General features: G+C 35.6%; 1 protein-coding gene across 1 annotated transcript in view; it reads left to right on the plus strand.

Annotated features, from left to right (window-relative positions):
- The window catches only part of LOC112054758 (thyroid transcription factor 1-like), a 51952-nt gene extending 30229 nt beyond the window's left edge, over positions 1–21723 (plus strand). Inside the window, exons 4-6 of the mRNA XM_024094652.2 lie at positions 1151–1246; positions 17108–17194; positions 19239–21723. Of these exons, the coding sequence (XP_023950420.1) occupies positions 1151–1246; positions 17108–17194; positions 19239–19478 (423 nt within the window). The 3' untranslated portion in view covers positions 19479–21723. The remainder of the gene's footprint in view (positions 1–1150; positions 1247–17107; positions 17195–19238) is intronic.
- Positions 21724–24030: the final 2307 nt, after the last annotated feature.

Raw genomic sequence — 24030 nt, forward strand, 5'->3', positions numbered from 1 at the left:
CCCGAGGGATATGTAAAAAACTAATTCCTCGCGGACGAAGTCGCAGGCGTCCGCTAGTTTGTAACTAAGAGATCAGTAAGCACGTCTTTAGTATAGACATATTAGCAGTCAAAGTATCCATAGAGTATTTCGCTACACCTAGAACAAAACCCGACGCACTTCCCGCAAACATTAAACCTGGCGCAAGACAATAACCTCTTTGGACACAATGGAAATAGGTGTTGCCAGATCCGTGTGTACCTTCTCCCCTGCAGTATTTCAGGGAAATGGGAATAGAATTAATTACATGGAGCGTACGCGGCATATCTTCCGAGGGTCGCGGAGGGCGGGGCCTCCACCGGAAGTGGGAGGGGTCACGGCGAGGGGGTCGCTGGGGGAGGACCCTCGAAATTAAATAGCTGTGTTAACGTAATCTGGCGTCAGGTAACGCGGAATGTTTAATTATGTGCATTAATGAGTGCTGTAATATATTTACTGTGTGAATACTTTTTGTTATATCAAGTAGCTACGTGGATAGTTGGAGACGCTTTTGTCTTTAATATTGAGCCATGAGGGTAGTTTAATATTGTTTTGTAGTTTATTTTTATTCTATTAACGTTGTTAACCATGAAATCTAGTCATTAAATAATCTCATATAAGAGCAGTGGTTTAACTAGTGTAGGTAAGAGGCATTATTATACTTACCTACGTACTTGTACCTACTTAATACTTAGGTAACGTATAAACTTTGTATTTGACGTATTTTACGAAACCTCGTAACTTTAATTTTTAGTTTTCGAATTTAATTATCACCTACTTACTCTCCTATCTCATAAAATTGCCGATGTTTCAAAAGTGCTTGTAAAGTAAAGCTATTTTTATTTTACAATCCGTAGTCCAAAGTTTATTTCAAGTAGGTAGTACCTACCCACTTTAAATAAACATATAGTCTGGCAAGTTCGTTGTTGACACTCCCATGATATGCGAGCGACGGGAGGAAAGACTGCACGCGTGTGAAATAGTATAGATACGTGCGGGGAAGTAAAATTCATCGCTACACGCCCCCCGCCCGGAGTGTTACGAACGAAGTTGCTAAGCTATTGTAGGTATTGGACTGGATCCATCCGTCGGTATGTGACCTACGGCTGGTGCTAACGCCTCCGTCCCGCAGGTGTACGAGCTGGAGCGACGGTTCAAGCAGCAGAAGTACCTGTCAGCGCCAGAGCGGGAGCACCTCGCCTCGCTTATACACCTCACGCCCACACAGGTGAGTCAGTAACATCTATTTATACTAGCAGCCCGCGTAGTTCTCGTTCCCGTAGCAATACGGGGATAAAATGTAGCCTGTAGCACCCGGGAGAAGTTTAGCTATCCAACAGGGAAAGAATTTTTGAAATCGGTTCAGTAGTTTCGAAGCTAACAAAGACAAAATACTGCCTAATATTAGTGTAGAAGAACGAAAGTAAGAACGAAAGTTTAATTGTATACAGTTTCAGCATACTAGGGGCTTTGCGGAAGTCGGAAGTTCATTATTAACAGTCATTAATTAATAATGAAGCGTCAGGACACTTAGGTATGTGAAAGGTGGGTGGTAGGTAAATGAAAACTTACAATTTACATATATTGGATACATATTTAGGTATATGTAGCCGAGAAAATAGTAAAATTATAATAAAATCCTAGGCAGATCAGGTTTTAGTTAATTACCTACAAGTCGATGTTAACACTTCTGTTTTAAGCCGATCTTTGAAAATCACCGTAAAGGTAAAAATTTACTAAAATTTTCTAGTGTAGGTTAGTCTCATGCTCTTCGCTACGTTCGTCGCCAAGGGATGTTTAGGGACGAATAATTGCCAACCCCCAAGAGGTTTCAAAAATATAGCCAATTGAATATTCCATCGACTCGCTATGCAATAACAATCGCCGTAGAATTATCCTCTACGATTAGTGTGAAGCTGAATGTTCTTGACTGTAAACTATACTATCATCAGCTTTGCCAGATATCCCGATTTTGGCGGGACGTCCCGTTTTTTAAATGGAAATTAAATAAGTAGCCCGGGACAAGCTAAGTCCCGCTTTTCAGGAATAACTCTACCGTGAGTGCAGAGTACTAAGAAAACGCGGCTGGCACACCTACTTCTCAGACTATTGTTTGTTTTTAACGCCATATTTATCTAATGAATAATACTTTTTTGAATTTGATTTCTGTTTTTTTTATTTATTTTTTATTCAGAAGATTTAACTTTAACGTAAAAAGTACATTTATATTTTTTCTATCTATAGTCACTTAAACGTAATTTCAACTTTCACGATACTCGTTTTTAACGATGTCCTGCTTTCGACGAAATAATCCCGCTTTTTTCAGTAAAAAAATTCCTAAATCCCGACTTAGCAAAAATAAATCACGCAACGCTATTACCTACATACGAGTATTTTTTTCATCCTCCATAAAATTATAAACTTGCCATAAAGGTTTAAAGAATAAGAATAATATTTAAGCGAAACCGCTAAAAACTATAGCGCGTGCCAAATAGTAAGAAAACATAAACCCTAAAGCTGCAGGCTAGGTTCAAAAGGGCTAGAGCTCAGAGCCGTAAAGCTGTATTATTAAAAAAAAAACCTCCATCGGTAGTCGTGTAAAAGTGCGTGTCATTGGCGAAGTTCCCACAGGTCTGTCAGCCCCTCCCGCAAACACCAAGGAACAACAAACATCGATAAGATACTGTGAGTGGACTCCACCGTCTACTATTATCATAACGGACCCGCGACTGCTACACACGGGACCATAGCTCACGTTTAAGTGTCTTGTTACACACAACACCAACTTTGACTGTAACTTGCGTTCTTGTTAACATACATTCGCAGATTAATCAATAATAGACAGAGAGAGCGTACTGAACACGACGGTGTTTGTAGACATTCCAAATACAAAATTCAAAATTGAATACATTCTCGAGTCAGTACGACACGTCACTCGAAGCACCTCGAAGCGTCGCGTTAGTAACTTTCAATTATAGGTATTCAAGAAAAATGGCTTCTTAAGTTTTTAAATATTGTAAAAACTGTTCATAAAACTAAAAACATAAGATGGGATATTTTTTATTGGTATTGATTATTATTATATTAATTTACGTAATTGTTGTTAAAGTTAAATTTTGAAATACAAATTATGAAAAAAGTTTGTATATGGCGATTTCAAGGAGACGCGTGACGTTTGGTATTTTTTTGTGTGTTTCACCTGTTTCACCACGCTGCTTGTAAAGACTAATTCTGGATCACTTCTTATTCTGTGCTAGTAAAATAATCAATAAAATTAATTCAAGACGTCGTTTTTAGTTTCATAGACACTGCACTAGCAGTATAAGGTACTGTTGAATTGTCAAATAAATAACAACAATTTACACATCTAACAACTTGTATGGGGCTCATGCGAAACTTTAGGTAGGTACATATTTCTATAGCTTTTAGTGCTGAAAAATCTACAACCATATTCATTAGTACATCTTCCAACATATAGTAGGTACCTACTCGTAGTAAAAAGATTATTTTTTTATACAGTAAAATACAGATCCTCGCAAAATCCTCGCCTAGGATTTTTCTTATCACCAGAAAAGTTGGCTCCGTATGTAGTCGCAAAATATATCAAGTGTGTAAGAATGGCGGGTAGGTATTTATGCACGACCGGCCTTTCCATAACGGAAGAGGGCAGCGGGACGAGGGGGGACATCCATTTCAAAGAGTAAACATATGAAACTCTCAATCGAACTCAGACTAATACAAAAACATAGACGGTACATTGACTTGGCAGTGACAAAGTCTCGGAGGCCATTGGATCAGCTTATACCTTCACACAGGAAGTAAAACTTTTAATGATGTTAACAATTGTATTTTATTGTATTATTGTATGATTTTTTTCAAAAGAGCAACTGTTGAGGTTCTTGCCAACTCTTCTCAGTAGAACCTTCCGAACCGGTGGTAGAGTATTTACAAATAGTCAAACTTAACGTATCAAAAGTTCTTGTAAACTAAGCCTAATTGAAATAAATGAATTTTGAAATAACACATTAATATTTTATAAGCGTAAGTTTGTGTGTAAGTGTGTATGTTTGTTCCTCCTTTGCGATCCGGCTACTGAAGCGATTTGGCTCAAATTTGTAAAGGAAATAGATTACTCTGGATTAACACATAGGCTACTTTTCATCCCGGAAAAATCAATGGTTCCCGCGGGATTTGTAAAAACCTGAATTCCACGCGGACGAAGTCGCGGGCGTCCGCTAGTTTTGAATAACAGTGAGACACTGGATTGCTGTTTGATAACTACCAATTTTATGATTGTTGAGATGTTAATGGTACTAATAGCTGCGTGGCGCTGTAGGTCGTGACTTTCAGCATCCAAGACCGTGGGTTTGATACCCACATTTCGAAAATATTTGTGTCATTAGCATGAACATTTTCCGATGTAGTGATTTACCACGCTTATCTCAATAACGAAGTATCCAAGTGACAACGTAAACCAGATTCGACAGGAAATCCTATACCCTATAATTAATAAGTAAAATAAAAAAAAAAGTTGGTAGGAAGTGAGGAACAGTGAAAATTGGTTTAATAGTTTATCTTAATCTATAAATGCGAAAGGTCATCACGATAACTCGAAAATAGCTTAACGTAGAAAGATAAAATTTAGCAGGGAAGTAGTTCATGGTTAGTAGGTGTCTGCTAAGAACGGATTTTGCGATAGGGCCGGTTTAAGGAGGTCTAAGGACGGACGAAGTCGCGGGCGTCCGCTAAGTTTTTTATATAATCAATTATTCTTAATCTTAAAAGGTGCATATAATGCCTGCCCTAGTTAAAAACCTTGGGCACGCCAACAAACGTGTGTGTGTAACTGATTTGTCCGTCACACACACAAAGCCGTTCCCACACAATAGCGTACTGGAACGCTGAGTAAACACGCGCGCTCTGACAGATCAATACACGTCATTTATTTAGTAACTTATCAAAATACCCGAGCGAAATACAACACCATCATTTTCATTTACGAAAGTATCAATATTTAAAAATTGAACCTTATTGTTAAATTAATAAGATCTAGTTAGTTTTGTGGTATATTTTTACGGTGGTAGGTGTAAGGTGGTTTTAATAAGTGAGGTGATGTCGCTACAAATGGACCTGGGTGTCGGAATCCATCGTGTTATGTAGAGAATGTTATTGCAGGTGAGGTTTCGTTATTGTGGAAATCGCGTTTCAGCGTCACCTGGCTTGTGGTCATTGCTTTTATGATTAAACCATAAAACCAGCAGAATTCGTCTTGGACGACTATGTTGAGTCCAGAGAGATCATAGATAATATATTATTAACATAATTTTGCTTTACTTACGCACAAACCATAATCAAAACGTCTTCTGAATATAAATATATATGATTAGGTATATAGAGATATAGGTCAATCATACTCTTACATTGTTCCTTCTATTGTTTTTATTATCTCATCAGTTTTACTACAAATAGGTAACAACATGATAAATTAAGACTACTTTTGAATCAATAAAATAAATCATTAAATAAGTATTTATTACGGTAAAGGGGTCCAACCTTAGACCATTAATGGTCTAAGAGTCCAACACCTCCGAGAGGTTGATATAATAATATAAGTGCGGTAAGTTGAAAACTACAACCGATATTGCAGAGCTCGAGCCGAAGGCGAGAGCTGTAGTAAGGAAGCAAAGGCTGTGTTATCAAAGCGCACGTATGTCATACAATTATGTTAAATATGTACTGTTAGATGTGTTACCAGGTCATGAAAAAATGAGGCATATCGTCTCCAATGTGGTGTTGTGTGTTCAGGAAGTGTAAAAACTATGTATATAGGTACATATAAATAAATAATGGATTTAAAGACAAAATTGTGCATGTGTGCGCTCAGTTTTTTAGCCTATTACCTATTCGGATCACTCTTTGCGGTGATTTTGTAGGGACGTAACCGATCTACCTATAGTATAAAATTATCATTCATGTGATACATTCATAACACATTTGCGAGGAAACACATTTTGAACACACTTTCTGAAAATGAATTTGCATCTTTGCCTGTTTTCCATATGATGGCATTTTGATACGCTTGTAATTTTTGCACAGATATACGGGAACCCCGAATTTAGCGCAAACGAAGCTGATAAAGAAAAATATTCTAAGAAATATTCTAGCTCCCACGCGACCACAAAGCACATAGCACAGAGCATAGACACGGTAGATGTAGAGGTCGCAGACAGACCGCCCACTCGGCTACTTTGTGACCCCCTCCGCACCGCGATCCCCTGCGACCCCCTACACTGAACCGTGCGCCCAAATATTTGCTCTGCAGTTCACAAAATTAATATTTGCCCAATAAACGATGATTAAATCGTCTTAACAAACGTTATGAGTGAGCCGTGTTTGCTATAATGTTTGTGTGTAATTTGTTTTTAGCTTCTGTTGAGTTAGAGGCTTTTTATGTTGATTGCATTTGTTTCTATACAAATGCAATTTTAATTTGGGTCGGCCATTGTTTGTTTATTTTACGCACAGAGTAACCAGAGTGAGTCTTTACAAGCAACGTACCGAAGCCGGTGAAACCCATTAAAAAAAAACGTCACGCGTCTCCTTCACAACCAATTAGAAATACTCCATCCTATTTCTTTAGTTTATGTGAACAGTTTTTAAAATATTTAAAAAAACATAAGACGTCATTTTTCTTGAATAATATGGAAAATTACTGACTAGAGAATGTATTACTTTTTGAATTTCGTATTTGGAGCGGCTACGACACCGTCGTGTTCCGTACGCTCCATCTGTATACTATTGATTAATCTGTGATTATCAATAATATACAGATGGAGCGATATATATGAATACATTATACACCTCCCTGAGTCCTACATGATAGTTCATACATAGTTACATGATAGTAGATAGGGTAGGTAAGTGACAGTAACCAGTTTTTTAACAGTTTTTAACTGGGGTAATATTACTAACCCATACTTAGGTAAAATTCCTTTTCCAATAGGAACCTATAGGTTCATCTGTTGGTAATTGGTATATGTAGTCACGGTCGGAGCCTATAATACCTCCAAAACAGTATTTAAAATAAAAATGTTAATAAATAATAAATATACTTAAACAATACACATCACTATCTAGCCCCAAAGTAAGCATACAGAGTAGCTTGTGTTATGGGTGCTAAGATAGTTGACATTATAATATTAATATACAATTATATACTACATATAAATACTTATATAATGTATAAATACACACAGACACTGGAAAACACCCATGCTCATCACACTAATATTTTCCAGTTGTGGGAATCGAACCCACGGCCGTGGATGCAGAAAGCAGGGTCACTACCCACTGCGCCACGCGGCCGTCAATGTTATAAACGTTGTAGCAAACTTTTTTTTTAATAAAGTAATGTTTTCATTATTAAATTATATAATATGATGTGTTTTTTAAATAAATATAAGTTTATTGTCGGGTGGTAAGGATAGTCAGGGACGGGATAGGCATTCCCTTTTAAAGTTAAAATAAAATAAAATAGTATTCTACCTAGGTTACCTCATCGATCGACCTGCCTTCCGAACCGTTGGTTATAATAGACTAATAGTCAAACTTGACGTTTTAAAAGTGCTTGTAAATTAATCCTACCTGAAATAATGAATTTTGAATTTGAATTTTATAACAGGATTTTGTAAGTAGGTCTTGTAAATCACATCGTCACTAAACTTCAAGATAACAATGCTAATAACTTCCCGTTTAAAATTAAACTTTTCTAATGGTTATCAGTTTTCAAGAAAAAAAAATAATATCATCCTACGCAAACATTGCAACAGTGCATTAGCAATTGCAAAGAATGAACAATGCCAGACATTGCGGCTTTACCTGCCCCCAGTTCACAATGGACATGTCAGGTGCATTATCCCCTTATCGGCTTAATCCTATCACAAAGACGATTCTTGCCATTCACCAAAAATATAATCTCCAACGAATCGCCCATATTAGCAAAGAACGCGCAAAATCAACCGAAACCGCTGTTACAATAATTTAGCGGTTATTAAATAAAATATTCCACATTCAATTCAAATCTTTGTTCCATTTGCAAATGTGTTTTGACAGGTTGGCTGCAATGAATGGACGGTGCGAGCGGTGCGTTTTCTTTTGGGCCTATGATACCATAAACAACTTTTTACTTTTTTTTTATTAAGAAATTAAAAGCAGATGATTTTATTGCGGCGAGCTTTTGACAGGAAGTTGTATTGTGATCTCACGGAGATTAGGGATTAGGAAAAAAGTGAAGTGGAATTATTGGAAAATTATAGGCCCACTTTGAGGTATTGCCGTAAAGGCTTTGATGGTAAAAGCTTCTACTTAAAAGGTCTTACTAATCTTTGAAGTACCTACTCGAATTGCGTGTAGATTAGTGGTATTTGCACCATTTTCCGACATTGAATCTTTCATATCTAGATATAACTACTTAGGTAAATACCTATATTAGTATTTCTATTATGTCTTACAGAAAGTCTTATTCAGTTTTTACCGCCAATTTAGCGCCGTCTTAATTACATATATATCATGGTATATTCTAAAAAAGGTAACTACGATCAAACAGGAATTGTTAACATATATGATCGTTGACTGATTTGTAATTATTCAATTGCAGCAGCAGAGCAGAATTCTATCGTATATAGTTAACCTGGTTATCACCTCCTAAATATTTTACACCGCAGATTATCTTATCAACAAAACAAAATACATGAAGAATGACATCAACGTTCGCCAAGACAGCATAATGTCAACGGAATTACAAATGGCAGTGCGGGGAGATCAATTCTTGCGTACTCGACGTCGACCGGCCAGTGAACGAACAACGATTTGACAAGCCGTCATTGTTTAAAATTAACCCGCCATTATTCCATTGGTCCCATTACACCCGCATGCGCCGCATCCGGCAAGCGACAGACGGTACAGATTACACTCTCGTGACCATAGACAAAAGGGAGTAGCTCGCAGTAGGTCTTTGTCTTATTTTTTTATCGCGTGACCGAAAACAATGAACGTCTAGTGTAAACTAATAAGTTTATGGGAAAGAGTTTTGATATCATGGCTCTATCAAATTTCTAAGCGGTTTATTTTTTCATTTTTTTTAGTAAAACTACTAAAAACTAAACTAAGTAATTGGAAATGTATCCAGGTCAAATTCAAATGACGCTATATTTAATTAGGTAAACTTCATTTTGGTAAACCCTATATATATATATATGTTTTTATCTACCATTAAATAATGCGGTTTGTCACCGATAGGTTGAAACTGTTTAGTTACTTGCGTAACTTTACTAGCCAATGGGGTAAAGTTGTCAAGTTGAAATAAATCAAAGCGAAGCTTGACTGGGAAAAAAAATAAAATAAAAGAGGTTGTCTAAAATAAGGTTAAAGTAAAATTAAATAGAAAATGACACATAGAAGCATTGATTACTGGCGAATCGAAGACGATGCAATTTTAATGTCAGAGCAAGAAACATAGAACCCCACTAAAACGAAACGACACTACAATGTAAAATGTATGCTTCTATGAAAATGTTTGCCTAAAATTAGGATAAAGTAAAATATAATACAAAATACATAAAAGCATTGCTTCCCCGCAAATTGGAGACGAACTAGCGATGCAGTTTTAGTGTCAGAGCTAGAGACATAGAACCCCACTAAAACGAAGCGACGCCGTTGAAAGGCAATTAGCTAAAATGAGATTAAAATGAAAGGGAAGGGAAGGAACAGGTCGCGAATGCCAACAGTGGCGCACGGGAACATCGAAATTTACTTAAGTTTAATAACGAAACGCGAGCCGACTGTTTGCTGAGCGAATACTGCGGAGTATTGCGAATGTACCGTCCGCAGGAAAAAAATAAACATTTTTATTTGAACTTTTTTATACCTAGTAATGGTAAACGTGGTTAAGCAACGCCTATAGTTGTACGATACGCGATTGTCTGCTGTAGCAGTGGACTGCTACACTGTCTGCTATAGCAGTGGACGACTTTCGTCGGCCTGCAGGCTAATGGCTAATTCACTATCTTTGACATATGCTCGTTGACATATACGAAATCTAGATTCTATGTAATAAATTTCATACAATAGGTACGAGTAAATGGTATTTCTAAATTCATTTGATATTTATTCTAAAAGGTTAATATAATAAAGCTTAAATTGGTTATTATAAGCTGATGTTTCTTATAAGTTTACATACACAAACGTGTTTGTGCTATCAATTTTCTACTACATGCATACTGGCTTTCTGGGGTTAACTTTACCTATCCTTTATAAAGCCTTCTAGCCTTTATAAAGACCAAATAAATTATTTGATTGATTGATTGACGGCAACCTTCAGACCGGAATTAATTATGAGGAATACAAAGCATAACCTCGGACGACGAAAAGCAAAAGCATCGTCATTTTATTCGATGAACATACTTGTGCTTACCTACGTTATGTCAGAATCCTGTATTTCATGAATTTTGTAGTCAATCATGAACTATATATTACGAGAAAGTTATTTGCTGACGGTACCGAGCTCAGTTTGTTGCGACCCGTATTTAACTCGGCGCGCTTTGAATATGCAGCAGCGATGCGTTTAGCTAGACTCCGAGCCGCCAGCCATCGTACTCATAGCGCCAGACCGACAGAAAAGCCTTTCATATCGACGCGTGATTGTGAGGGAACTCAGATATTACTGATGGTTTTAACTTCTGAACAAGAATGTAGGCCAGGAAACTGTTGACAACGTAGATAATGGAAAGGCAAAAACCGTCGGTTTACAAACGTTTGAACAAAAATTGCCGTTAGCAGAAGCATTGCTGTGTTGTTGTGTTGTGTGTGTGTGTGTGTGTTGGTCTGAAGGATATACTTATACTTGATAGTAAAACTGTGGTGACCTTATGAGGCGACGAATAAGGCAATCTTCTCTCCTTCTACGAAATATCCAGAGTAGATTTTTTGTTTTGTTCTTTTAAAAGTGCGAAAATTGCAACGTTTTCTTTGCGAGTTTTTCGATAATTAGTCAATAATGTAAATCTCGAAAAGAAGAGCGCCTGAGTTTCTACTCTTTCCACCTGCCTGTAGCCACTCAATGGCTAAGACCGCAACTGTAGCGCTACGGAAAATAATAGGTACTGTATGGCATCTATCTATGCTCTGTAGTCTATGGTCATTGTTACTTTTAAGTGGGCACCTAAGTGGAGTCAGGTAGGTCAGGGACTGCAGGTTAATTAACAAGCATGGCACAGACACTGCAATGATGCTGATCGTGCGAACCAATTACTATGACAGCGCGCCGCATTATCCGCCCGCGCGCCTCCGCCGGCGGCCATTGTTCCCGCCGAGTCAAACGTCAGGGTGACGTTTGTTTTGGCGGGAAATCAAACGCGTCGCCGTAAATGGTGTTGACACCCTCAAAATGGAGATTATTCATGGATGTTTGCGGCCTTTGTTGGGGTTACGCCCGAGTTTATGAAATTTATATTGACACGGCCGAGATTATTGAGTCTTTGTTATGAAGGATTTGAATTTGGTCCGCGCGTTGTGTGGGAAATGGGTCGCGTGTTGCTGACAGATATTTATAATGGAACTTGTGCCGTGGCGTTATTTGCACATATTTTTAAACTATAATATCAGTGGTTATTATAAATAATTATTACTGGCGCCAATTAGCATCTCTGACTGAAATAGGAAATTACATTTAAATAAAATTGAAGTGTCTGTCTGTGGTTTCAAGATAACTGCTTTTTTTTAATAAATTACATGCAAAGATGTAGGTGATAAGTATCATCATATCTCTTGAAAGTATTTTATATACGCGATATTTAATATTTTTTTCTTATGCGCGATATTTAGGTAATAAATTTATTAATGCAGTGAACACATTTTTATTTTGTTTCTCATGATTCATCAAGAAAGAAATCTACAACGCGAAATTCAAGAATTTTTAAAATTAAATATTAAAAAATACAAAAAACAATGTTATGGTAGAGTCTATGAAAACAGACTACTTATGAAAAGTAAGTCCACTTAAAATACTAATTTGTACAATATAAATTCGTAGGTATGAATATGATCAATAAATAAAATTCATATCAAAGCAATAAAGGTATCTTCTCATGCATGGTTCAAAGAGCAACGTTCACTAATTTGAAGACGGCCACTCGAGAATTCAGACAAGAGAAATATTCTTCAATATCAAAGCAACCCTCGAACGGTCTCTGCCGGAGCGTTAAACAAGATGCCAACTCTAACGAGCTAACCTGAACGCATCCGCGCTGTGTTGCCAACGGTAAAAATAACAGGAAATATCGGAGACACTTCCCCGCGGCTCTTTCTACCCTTCCCGGAGAAAATTCTGTATCTCGCACGAACGAAATATTTATTTGGTACATAAAATAAAATTAATAACAACGTATGAAGATAGGCTACCTATGGTAATAAACTGAATTGATCATTCATTCATTATGATTCAAAAATGATCGAAGTTTACTGTGGGATCTTGAACAATCAAGCTCAAAATAGTGCATCGAAATATATTAATTGGTCAATAGTCAATCGTATTTTTAATCTGTATTTAAACAAATCAAATATAAATGATGTTAACCTAAATATTATTTGACTTCAACTGTATTAACTATAATTAATAAAATTTTGATTAATAGGCAATTAGACATAGTTAATAAAATATTATGAATAACATTTTCTACAGAAACAATACATAATTGAGAACAATTATGTTATGAAATTATATGCGTTTTCTACCTTCATTTCTAATTTGTTTGTTGGTAAACAGTGCATATTGAGTATGGCTTTAGTCTAAGCTTTACCGTAGTACCTATCTGTTAGTGTAGTTTTAAGATAGTTCAGCTTAAGGTGCAGACCATACCAAAAGGTTTTGAAATTTCTTTTTAAATACAATTCAAACATTTCCTACAAAACTCTATAAAAACGGAAAGAGATATATGATGATGTTAAGCTAAATAATATTTGATTTCAACTGTAACTATCATTATTTTTCTAAGTAGCTAACTACTTAAAATTTTACTTAGGTAGGTAGGGAAGTCGCTACCCATTAACCTTTATAACCATTAACTAACAATGGACAGAGTAATACAAGAGAAATGTCTAAATGGGGATAGATACAGCTTCAGAATATTGTGGTTCAAGGTTTCAATGCAGATGATGCTAGTAATTAATTAATGTAATATTATTGCTATTGGAAAATATCTGTAAGAACTAATAACCAATAAGGAATTATCAAATTGATTTGGCTTATTTTTTCTGTCGTCAATGAAATCTCGTAATAATGCCAACTACAACCTGCGTTGCGTGAAACCTCAGGCGTGTCAAGTGTTGCCAGAAGTAAAAATAACCGAAGTGCGACACGTTCCCCGAGGCGGTAACTTCCCCGGGTATTTTATAGTAGACAGATCGTTTTGTGGGTATTTTATTATGGGCGGTTTATGTTGGTAATTGGATCGGGGAGAGGCGATAGCCGGAGGCGCTATGAAAGCGATTATAACGTGATTTATGTTGTCTGTCGGTAGCACTCACCCCAGTTCGGCGCCGCCCCAAACTGTTTAGCAGTTGTATGACAATGTGATGATAAATAGCCCAACAGGATACTTTTGGTTTAAAAAAAAATACATTGGGATTTGTTCCTTTTTGATACCGTTGTTTTTCATTTGTGTAGGCATATTTCCTTAAAGACATTTTGTTTTTCTATATTATAACTACACCTATCTCTTTTTGTTTTTTCTTAGTTTTGTAGAGAAAGTTTGAATTATATTTAAAAATAAATATAAAAGCATTTTATTTGAGGGGTCCGCACTTTATGATCCTACCGTATCCGTAGGTTCTATCTTCTACACTACTATCTTTCAACTACACTACGAGAAAGCGGTAAAGACAACACTTAGACTAAAGCAATACTTAATGCACTGTTTACTAAGAAACAAATTACAAATGAATGTAGAAAATAATAATTATTTTAAATTATGTATCTATTGTTTCTGTAGAAAATGTTTTTAAAATCATATTATTAACTATATCTAAGCTAAGTTCTAAGCTTATTAATCAAATCAATCTTTAGTTAAAATTTATTTCAAACCAAAAGAAGAGTATCATACTGGATAAAAATGCAAAAATCTGTGGTTAATTTTATATCCAGCCCGCCATCCCAAAACCGTCCCTAAATATGCCACATACAATTTTATTTTCAACAACAATGCTTTTATTAAATTAAATGTTGGCCACCCAACCGCCTGTCAAATTGACAATACAAATCAATTTGGCGCCAAAAGAAAGAAAGAAAAAGTAAATCTTAAATAAAATAATGACATCAACATTAGGACGTATTAAATGCTTCATAAGAGAGAAAATCATGCAGGGTAGGATATATGGACAGGTACAGGGTGTTTTCGAATACACTAAACCTGCGGTATAGCAAAAGTATCTAGATTTATTGTGTGTTTATTTTAATCTTCTGCCAACAAAATTTCTACATTTTCAAATCGTGATTTTGCGTTTATGAAGTACCTAGGTAAAAGAGTGAAAAAATAACATAAAAATCTACATAAACGAGTATAATTTTTAGAAAGAGAGACATTTTATTTATTTATTTTAATAAGCTTTCTATATACATTGATTGCGTGAGATAAAATGCAGAAAAGTCTGGTCCAATTACATTTAATATCTAAAGCCATAGGTACCTATTACATTCATGATTTGGTATTCTGATATACTGAAACCTTCAAGTTAATTATAAATCGTCATTATTCTTTTTACATTATTGCAAAGTATTGTAAGTATATTCTCACAGTTTAGAAATACTTAGGTACCTACATAATGTGTAAAGGTAATGTAGTTCTTCCAAAGTTTTTTATCGTCTATGTAATTATACCTACAAAATTATTGCATTAATGCAGAAAATTTTAACATTTAATTACCTATCACAAGATTTTCAAAGCAGATTTCACTACACTTATGAATATATACTCCTGTGATTAAAAAAAATGTCACAATCATTGTCCCTAATACACAAAACTCACACCCTGTATAATATAAGCACCTACAAGCCAGCGTAGGTGTTCCGATCCCGCGAACGATGACTCGCGGAACTTCCACAATTATATTAAATAAAGATGCCCTCGTGTTTGTTTAGCTCTTCATTTGATGCGACGGCCACAGTGACTCCGCTGTTTGTGATGCTTACGTATAGATATACTACTGGACGTGTATCAGAACGTTCGTCAAATAAATCGGGCTTCGTTCTAATAATTGTAGTTGAGTTATAGACGGTACATATCTTCATAATCATCATTATCAGCCGATTGACGTCCACTTCTGCAGTACCTAACATTAACATTATTATGTTAGTGGACATATACGAACTTTACCAACTAGCTATCGTTAGTAATTTTTAAGTCACGTGATTTCGTATTTACTTTTTTTTGACGACCTCCGTGGCGCAGTGGTGAGCGCGGTAAATTTACAAGACGGAGGTCTTGGGTTCGATCCCCAGCTGGGCCGATTGAGGTTTTCTTAATTGGTCCAGGTCTAGCTGGTGGGAGGCTTTGGCCATGTCTAGTTACCACCCTACCGACAAAGACGTACCGCCAAGCGATTTAGCGTTCCGGTACGATGCCGTGAAGAAACCGAAAGGGGTGTGGATTTTCATCCTCCTCCTAACAAGTTAGCCCGCTTCCATCTTAGATTGCATCATCTCTTACCATCAGGTGAGAATGTAATCAAGGGCTAACTTGTAAAGAATAAAAAAATATATATATTTAAAGCTAAAATGTTATAATGTTTCGATTTCTACCAGTTGGGTACAGTTAGGTAAAAATTGTCATCCGCGACCTACTGATTACCCTTCGTGAATATCATAGAGTACCTACTTATTCACGAAAGGGTGGTAAGAGGAGGAGTCATCACATTCATCATAATCATAATCAAAATCATAGTGTTAACTAAAACTATAACTGATAATGTTGGCTTTAGGGAATACGAAAAATGCGGCTTTAATAGCCGCATTTTTCGTATTCCCTAAAGAATTCGTATTTTTGATATTAATTAAACTAGGTATATTATATCGTACCTATTGGCCGAGCATAGGTACGAATACTTTGGTGTCCGTTGTCCTTTGTAAGTCCGTCACTGAAGTATCTCAAATCATTGCCGGAATACGATTCTACTAGACTAGACTACTTTCTTCAGTATTTCTCCGCTGAATTAGGTTGAAATCGTGTCCGTCAAGTCCTCAGTGACAGTCGGTCTGCGCTATTCAGTACATTCAGTGCATTGAGTGCCAGCGTGTCGGTGGCGCCATTCATACTGTAATGTGTTTGCGACGCGAGCGCCATCTTGTTTAGCGCTCGAGTGTTGGAACGGCTCGAGAGCGTTTCAATTTTACTTTTAACTTTTTCTACCTTAGCTTTCATCGTTTGTTGAGATACACAGATACTTACTTTTATTAGAGATTGGAAACTGAGTGTCAGTAGGTACAAATAATAGGCAAATGTATTTATGTTATCGAATAGGTAATAATAATATAATATAATAATAGCCTTTATTAACAATTTACCTTAATATAAAAAACTATACAATATAAAAATATAAAAAATTACGACACCGGTAAATCGTCTTGCCTTTCGGCATAGGCCTCCCCCAAGATCTGCCATGCCTTGCGATCATGAACTTTCCTTTTCCAAAGTGTTCCTGCTGTCATCTTCAAATCATCTTCCCATCTTCTTAATGGCCTGCCGCGTTTCCTTTTGTTGTCTCTAGGGTACCAAACAGTTATCGAATAGGTACCTATGTTAAAACATACAGAAGTCCGTTAAAAACCTAAATAGGTATAGTACCGACCAAATATCCAAAGAACCAAGAAAATATAATTAAAACTAAAAAAAATTACAACTACATATTTCTTGGTAGGTACTTTATTATTTCATTTTTCAATCCCTGTGTAGATATGGATCGTCTATGGTGTTTTAATAGACTAATGTCTATGTACGGGTACTTAGTAAAGATTATCTCTTATTAAACTCATTTGTTTCAGGTCAAAATATGGTTTCAAAACCACCGCTACAAGTGTAAGAGACAGGCCAAGGAGAAGGCGATGGCGGAGCAAAACCAACACAACCAGGTAAACTCTATTACCTAATAATAAGTAATTTTAAATCTATATACTTACCTATAAATAAGTACCATTCTTTACTGGACAACACTAAAAAGAGTTAAGTAGGTAAACACTTTTAAAACTCACTTTGAGAAATGGCCAGAAAAGTAATTGTAAATATTTTTTCCTATATACCTTCAATTATTCATTCTAAAATTCAATTTTGATAAGTGATAAGTGTCTATAGACCACTAACTAACCACTATTATTATTTTGAAATTTTAAACCCTCCTTCTCGTCAACAAAAAAAACATTAACCACACAATTCCTATAAGAATCGTATCAACCCTTGCTCCACGGTAACACAAAGACCCTTTACGATGATATCTCTAAATCGGGTATTGAATAATGGATATTTAAAGACGTGCACGATAAAAATCGTCGACGTCGCAGCCCCTGTGTGCGGAGGCGACAGACTTTGCCCACTCGATTGCAATCTCCCGCTGGGAAGGGAGCCGCGTTTGTGCTGGCAACCCCGGTGGTGCTGACCTCAGCCTCTTGCGACTTCTTAATTTAAATTACTTGAGATTACACTGCCTCGTTGTGTGGTTAACTTCTTGGCTACGGATTATGGGTCTGAAGTTCTAGGTCGAGGTGTTGTCATTGTAGGTAGCAACAGGTAGAGTTAACTTAAATACATTTTAAATATAGTTAACATTTAGTATATTTCCTTTGTAGGTAGTTAATTAATAATAGCAGTTTTAAATTATCCTAAATGCCAATTATTTGTTTTATTTAATTTTTAAATTATCGTTTAAACAATACCATATTGTTTACATTGTACAATAATAAATTTATGGAAATAATAATAATAATAAAAATAATGGATATTCAGGTTCCAGATATTTATATTAAAATATTAAATAAAGCTTGCCTAAATAAACGTTTAAATACCTCACGGACTTCATAACACACCAACACCATAAGTGGTATTATAACCCCGTGCCTCGGAAAGCATCTTGAGCCGTCGGTAATAGGTAATCATCACAATATCTTCCTAAGCTCACCAATCATAATTAGAGCAGCATGGTGGGCCTAAACACCTACCCCTTAAAGGGCAGCCTAGACACGTACTGGCTTACATAAATAGGCTAATAATGTTAATGACAAGTTGGCTTTCTAAATATTTACAATGTTAGTAAGAAAGAAAAAATTAAAGCTGTAAAAGAAAAGTAAACATTAAAACAGTTATAATTAAACTGTAGACTGTAGTGAATTGCTATTATTTATATTATTAATTTTTTATTTTATTACAAAATAAATAATCTCAAATTAAATTGAAATGATATTGTGAAAATTAAAAATTTCGTTTATTTTAACTTGTTAACACAAGCATTTTTAAAACGTAGACGTATTTGTAGAGATTGTACTATCGATACCGATGCGGATACCTATATTTTTGGGAATTTAATAAAAGAAGTTTTATGATATAAAAGTAAAGAAATCAAAGATTTTATACTATAAAATATTTCAGAAAAATACGTTTAAATGATCGTATAATAAAATAATGTTTAACCCCGGTTCGCGTCACGTGCGGGGTTGCCAACCTCCGGCCGATTGGCTCAATTTGCCCGACGCGGCGCGCGTTGTTAGCGTCCGTGGGCGGTCCGCGCACTTGTCTGCTAACGAGACAAACACTGTAATTACATTTGGACTTATCTAAATAATAGTGGGCGTATTTTGAAATCAAAAAGCGTTGATCATTTCAAACCCCTAGACAAAGTCGTTTTAAATATCGAACATTTTTATATTCAATGAAATTTACCTTTCCTGATTTTAAATAACATTGCAGTTTATGATGGAAGCGGGCTAATTTGGAAGAGGTACAAGCCTATTCAACCCATATGACGGTTTGTACGTGGCATGCAACACTAAAACGCCTGGTCTTTGGACACGTCTTTGCCATTAGGGTGGCATAGCTGTTTTAATTTTCAATTGCTAGGTTTGACAACAAACAAGGCAAGTGAAATAAAAGTTTGTAACGATATTGATCACAGCATTTGTTCAACAGTCGGCATCATCACCGAGGAGGGTAGCCGTGCCAGTGCTGGTCAAGGACGGCAAGCCCTGCGGCTCCGGGGAGTCCTCCTCACCAGCCCACAGCCACTGCGCGACCCCCACGTCGGGGTACTCCGGCCCCCAATCCTCGCAGGCAGCCTGCAGTAACCCCCTGGTCTCATCGTACCGCCAGCCGACAGCCTACCAACAGCAGTGCTCAGGGTACCTCCCCCTCCAGGGCAGGGCCTGGTAGAAGTTCCCACAGCTTTACCACGAGACAATGTTCAAAGAAGAGATGTATTTCGATTAACCGAACTATAGTTTTAAATTTCGAACTGTTAATTTAAAATTGCTTGACATTTCAAATTGGATTGCCATGTTTAAATAAATTGTCTCCCTATTTTGTGTCTATAGAAAAATTGTTGCAACAAAGTTGGTTTTATAGCTAAGCGTATGATTTTCTACTGAAACATAGTAATTTAACTAATAATTTAGTTGTGTTAGCTACTTGTAATTGTCGTATAAATTGCTTTTAGGTTGATGGTAAATACAATACGATTAATAATATAACATAATAATATACATAATTATATATCTTCTAAGTTTGGATTGTCTTTAAAAAGGAACATTGTCACTGGTAAAGCTATGGGACGCGGATACCCAAAAGTGACTCAGTGTTTGAGAAAGTGATTCAGTGATTAAGTGAGAGTACGAACGTTGGACTAACGCGTAGTGTCGAGGTGTAAATAGTCAGTTATAAGCACCACTAAGGATTTGACTTAAATGTTATATTTTATGTAAATTTTCGTCAAGTATTCCGTATGTTTCCTTTCCAAGATATAATGTTATGTATTTACTTTGTAGTGTTCTTCCTATTATTGTCATTTCCGAAAACTTTTTCTAATGTGTAGTATGTAGTACAGACTTAAAACATTAAAATTGCTCTGAGGCTCCTGAATTTCAAATAAATGATCTCCTTTATTTGGAATTTATCGTCATCATCATTTTGATTTACTTATTTTACAAAAAATACCCAGTGAGTTCGATGTCAGGGACAATTTTAATGGTTTATTTTTTTGCTTACTACAAATATTAGAAAACTTTTTGAAAACTGAGTACCTTAACAATTTTTGAAGCTTAATAAGTAGAACTATCCGAGCTATTGTAAATAACTGATACAAAAATAGTTAATTGTTGTGTGAATAGTATAATTTATGATTAAATAAAAAACAGGTCAGTGTTTGTGCGTGTGTAGATAGTAACGTGTACATAAAACAATTTGTCGCTGCCAATTTTGTTTTTGTATTACAATAGATAAATTATTTCGCAGTGAGATATTTAAATGTTTTTAGAAAAATAGTTACACTGAATTGAGATAATACAAAAAATAGATAAAATAAAGCTACATTATACAAACAGTATTCTTTGTCTTTAAAAATGTTCATTAAAAAATACAAAAAATGTCTTCTTAATTACTTTTATCTTTTACTTTACAAGTTTGTTAACCCAAACGATTTCTTTCTATGATATGTTTATAGCAAATTCAATTTTTTACCCCAATTCTCATTAATCGCAAGGGTAGCGTGGGGTTGAGTCAAGCAATCGACTTGCACAAGCGATGGGTAATTGACTACAAGCCCCTAATTGGGTGCCGATTGTGTGAACCCCCGCACCCCAACACAACACATAGATTATAAAGATTCACAAAGCCCCTACAAGGAAAATTTCTGCAATCAATTAAAATGCCCCTTTTTGTACTTAAACGTGTCGGTGTTTTATACGAGGTTAGTATTTTTTCTTGTTAATAAAAGTCAATATAATCAAAGTATTCTTCAATTTTGACATTGATTCATTGGTCATTGTAAATTAGCCTCAGAAGAATTTATATTTAAGCAAGTAGTAATAACTCTAGAAAATATAGGCACAGTATCAAAAAGCTTGCAATAAACTTTAATTATTAATTTTTTTATTGTTATTGTAAGAGTGTCCTGGAATTATTGAAAGGACTTGGACATTTACAATAATATTTAAAAGTCTCATTATTTATCCATTTTACTCCCTTACATCCTTAATAACTTGCCAAGTGTAAATTAATGCCATGCTTTTATAAAACATCGACTATAGTTATTAAATTCATTTTTTATTGAAATGTAAATATAAAATTTAGTAGAATTAAAAAAAAGAGTTAGAATCACAGTAGTAAAATGGCGTGTACGCTAACAAACAATGAAACATAGCAATAAGCATCTTTAATTAAAATTAAAGTAAATTGTCAAATTTTTTAAAAAGAATATAATTAACGTTTTTGTAACTTAATTTATAAATAATTATTATAATTATGTTTTCAGATTTAGGCCGATGTAATTATTTTAGTTAGGCTTAGAGAAGTTATAATAACTATAAATAATAGTATTAAAATAATGAAAGGAATTTGTAATTATAATGTGAAACGAGGTGTAATGAATTTCGATTTATAAAATTAATAAAAATTAACGAGTTTTAAAAATATTTGTTTTATTACTAAACATCTCGAACCTAAAGAAGAATGACCATAATTAAGATAAATATAAATATTGTATAATATAACAAATATAGTACCTAACTTTATCACAATATGTCATTGTACTATCAAAATAGTACAATTATTAAAAATTTTATTAGTAAAGTAAATTGTACAACTAAAAAGCAATAATTTTTGTGCCAATTAAAAAAAAGATTAAATCTTCAAGCTACTGAAATGCAAAAGAAAAGAGGAAACAAAATCATAATAATATAATGATCGATGCCCTTTGTTTATACGGAAACAATGCGAATATCGCAAAACGTTTACCTTTATGCGACCCCTCTCAAGCTTGTAAGCTCATTTTATTGTCTTCAATATACCCAGATTACCCTATAATCTCTCATAACGTATAACAGTTTATTCCGCATGGCAACATCGCTTTGTTCGGCGCTACGTCACTCAAAGCCCGCCAAAACGAAATAATAACATGGCCGCCCGCCTGTCAAACGACCGTATCCGTACAACATACACATTCGATTTTACACTTTATATATTACTATATAGAGTAGTATTTTGAATGAATCATTTTTGTAGTTACGTCATGTGTACGGTTTTCTTGGTAATTTTCATAGAACAAAGGTTTGGAAGTCTGCAGCTTTGCACGTGCGCTATATTACGGGGGCACTGTAATAAAATAGTGGATTAGAGAGGAGGGACAGGTGAGGGCGAAATTGGAAACTATTGGCCTCTTGACTTGAGCGTGTCGCGTCACAAGCTCGAGTTACATGACGCGAGATTGCGTCAGATGCCGTGACGCAATTACGTGGCAGCCTTTGATGCGGATTACGAGAGTTCACCTTCTTGTATTATAAGTACCTAGTTATTAAGAAAGATATGGGTAGGTACTAGGTAACTACATGGTAGGTATAATGCTAGGATATTGAGAAACTTAAATGTCTTTTTAATACACAGCTAGGCCAGCTATTCACTATTTTTGTCTTTATTATCAACCTATTAAAATAAACATCAAATCAATTGAGAAATGTTTTCTATCTACTGTATGATATGCTCCAGTAGGCACCGGATGACATTTGTTACATAGAATCTCAATTTCGTATGTCATCTAACAAAGTAAGTTAGTGAATTTAATTTCTTAAAATGCGGATTCGAACACACACACCCTCTGGAATCGGAGACAGAGGTCATATTCACTGGGCTATCACGGCTCTTTATCATCAATAGTAATGAGCCTTAATACTCCAGTGGATATGACGTCTGCCTTCGATTCGGAGGGCGTGGGTTCGAATCCGGTCCAGGGCATGCACCTCCTCCAACTTTTCAGTTATGTGCATTTTAAGAAATTAAATTCACTAACTTACTTTGTTAGATGACAAACGAAATTGAGATTCTATATAACAAATGTCATCCGGTGCCTGTTGGTGCATATCATACACTAGCTGACGCCGCGCGGTTTCACCCGCTTGGTTCCCGTTTCCATACGAATACGGGGATAAAATGTAGCCTATAGCCTTCCTGGTTATATGAGCTATCTAGCACTGAAAGAATTTTTCAAACCGGACCAGTAGTTCCTGAGATTAGCGCGTTCAAACAAAAAAACAAACTTTTCAGCTTTATAATATTAGTATAGATTTGATTTTTGACATCCCATAGAAATAAAGTTCAAATTGTAATAAAACTTGTTGCAGGCGAATATTACATCGACGAGCATAAGATAGCAGAATCACGCCCCTGGTCAAGTGACCTGACGCGAGTTTAAGATTCTTCCCATCCCATCCTAAAAAAGTTAAAGGAGTTTTCACTTCAATAATAAAAAAATATTTACTTCAATAAAATGTTAAATACAATGTCATCTTCGTACACCATATTCAGAGATACGAATAGTAGGTAATAATAGTCAGGTGGTAATATAAAACAACAGAAGTGGGGAGGCGGAACAATACCGATGCAGCAGCGCTAATTACACAAAGCCATTGTCAACGAAACACGCAGTAATTGAAGCTGCGTTACGTTACGTCGTACGTAGACACGAGTGCGCTGCTATTCCTATACGTTGATAGATACACAGGGTGCTCGGGAGCATTTCCCATAACTCTAGGGTTATATTATTTAAAGAAAATTAATTGAAAATGTCTATGGAACATGTGTTCTAAAACAAATATTTTGGGAGTAAAAAATATTTCTATTATTAATAGATCTTAAATTGTGTCCCGCATCCTTATATTATGACCAAACTTATTCATTGACTGACGGCCGCGTGGCGCAGTGGGTAGTGACCCTGCTT

The sequence above is a fragment of the Bicyclus anynana genome, chromosome 21, assembly GCF_947172395.1.
Source record: "Bicyclus anynana chromosome 21, ilBicAnyn1.1, whole genome shotgun sequence".
Lineage (NCBI taxonomy): Eukaryota > Metazoa > Arthropoda > Insecta > Lepidoptera > Nymphalidae > Bicyclus > Bicyclus anynana.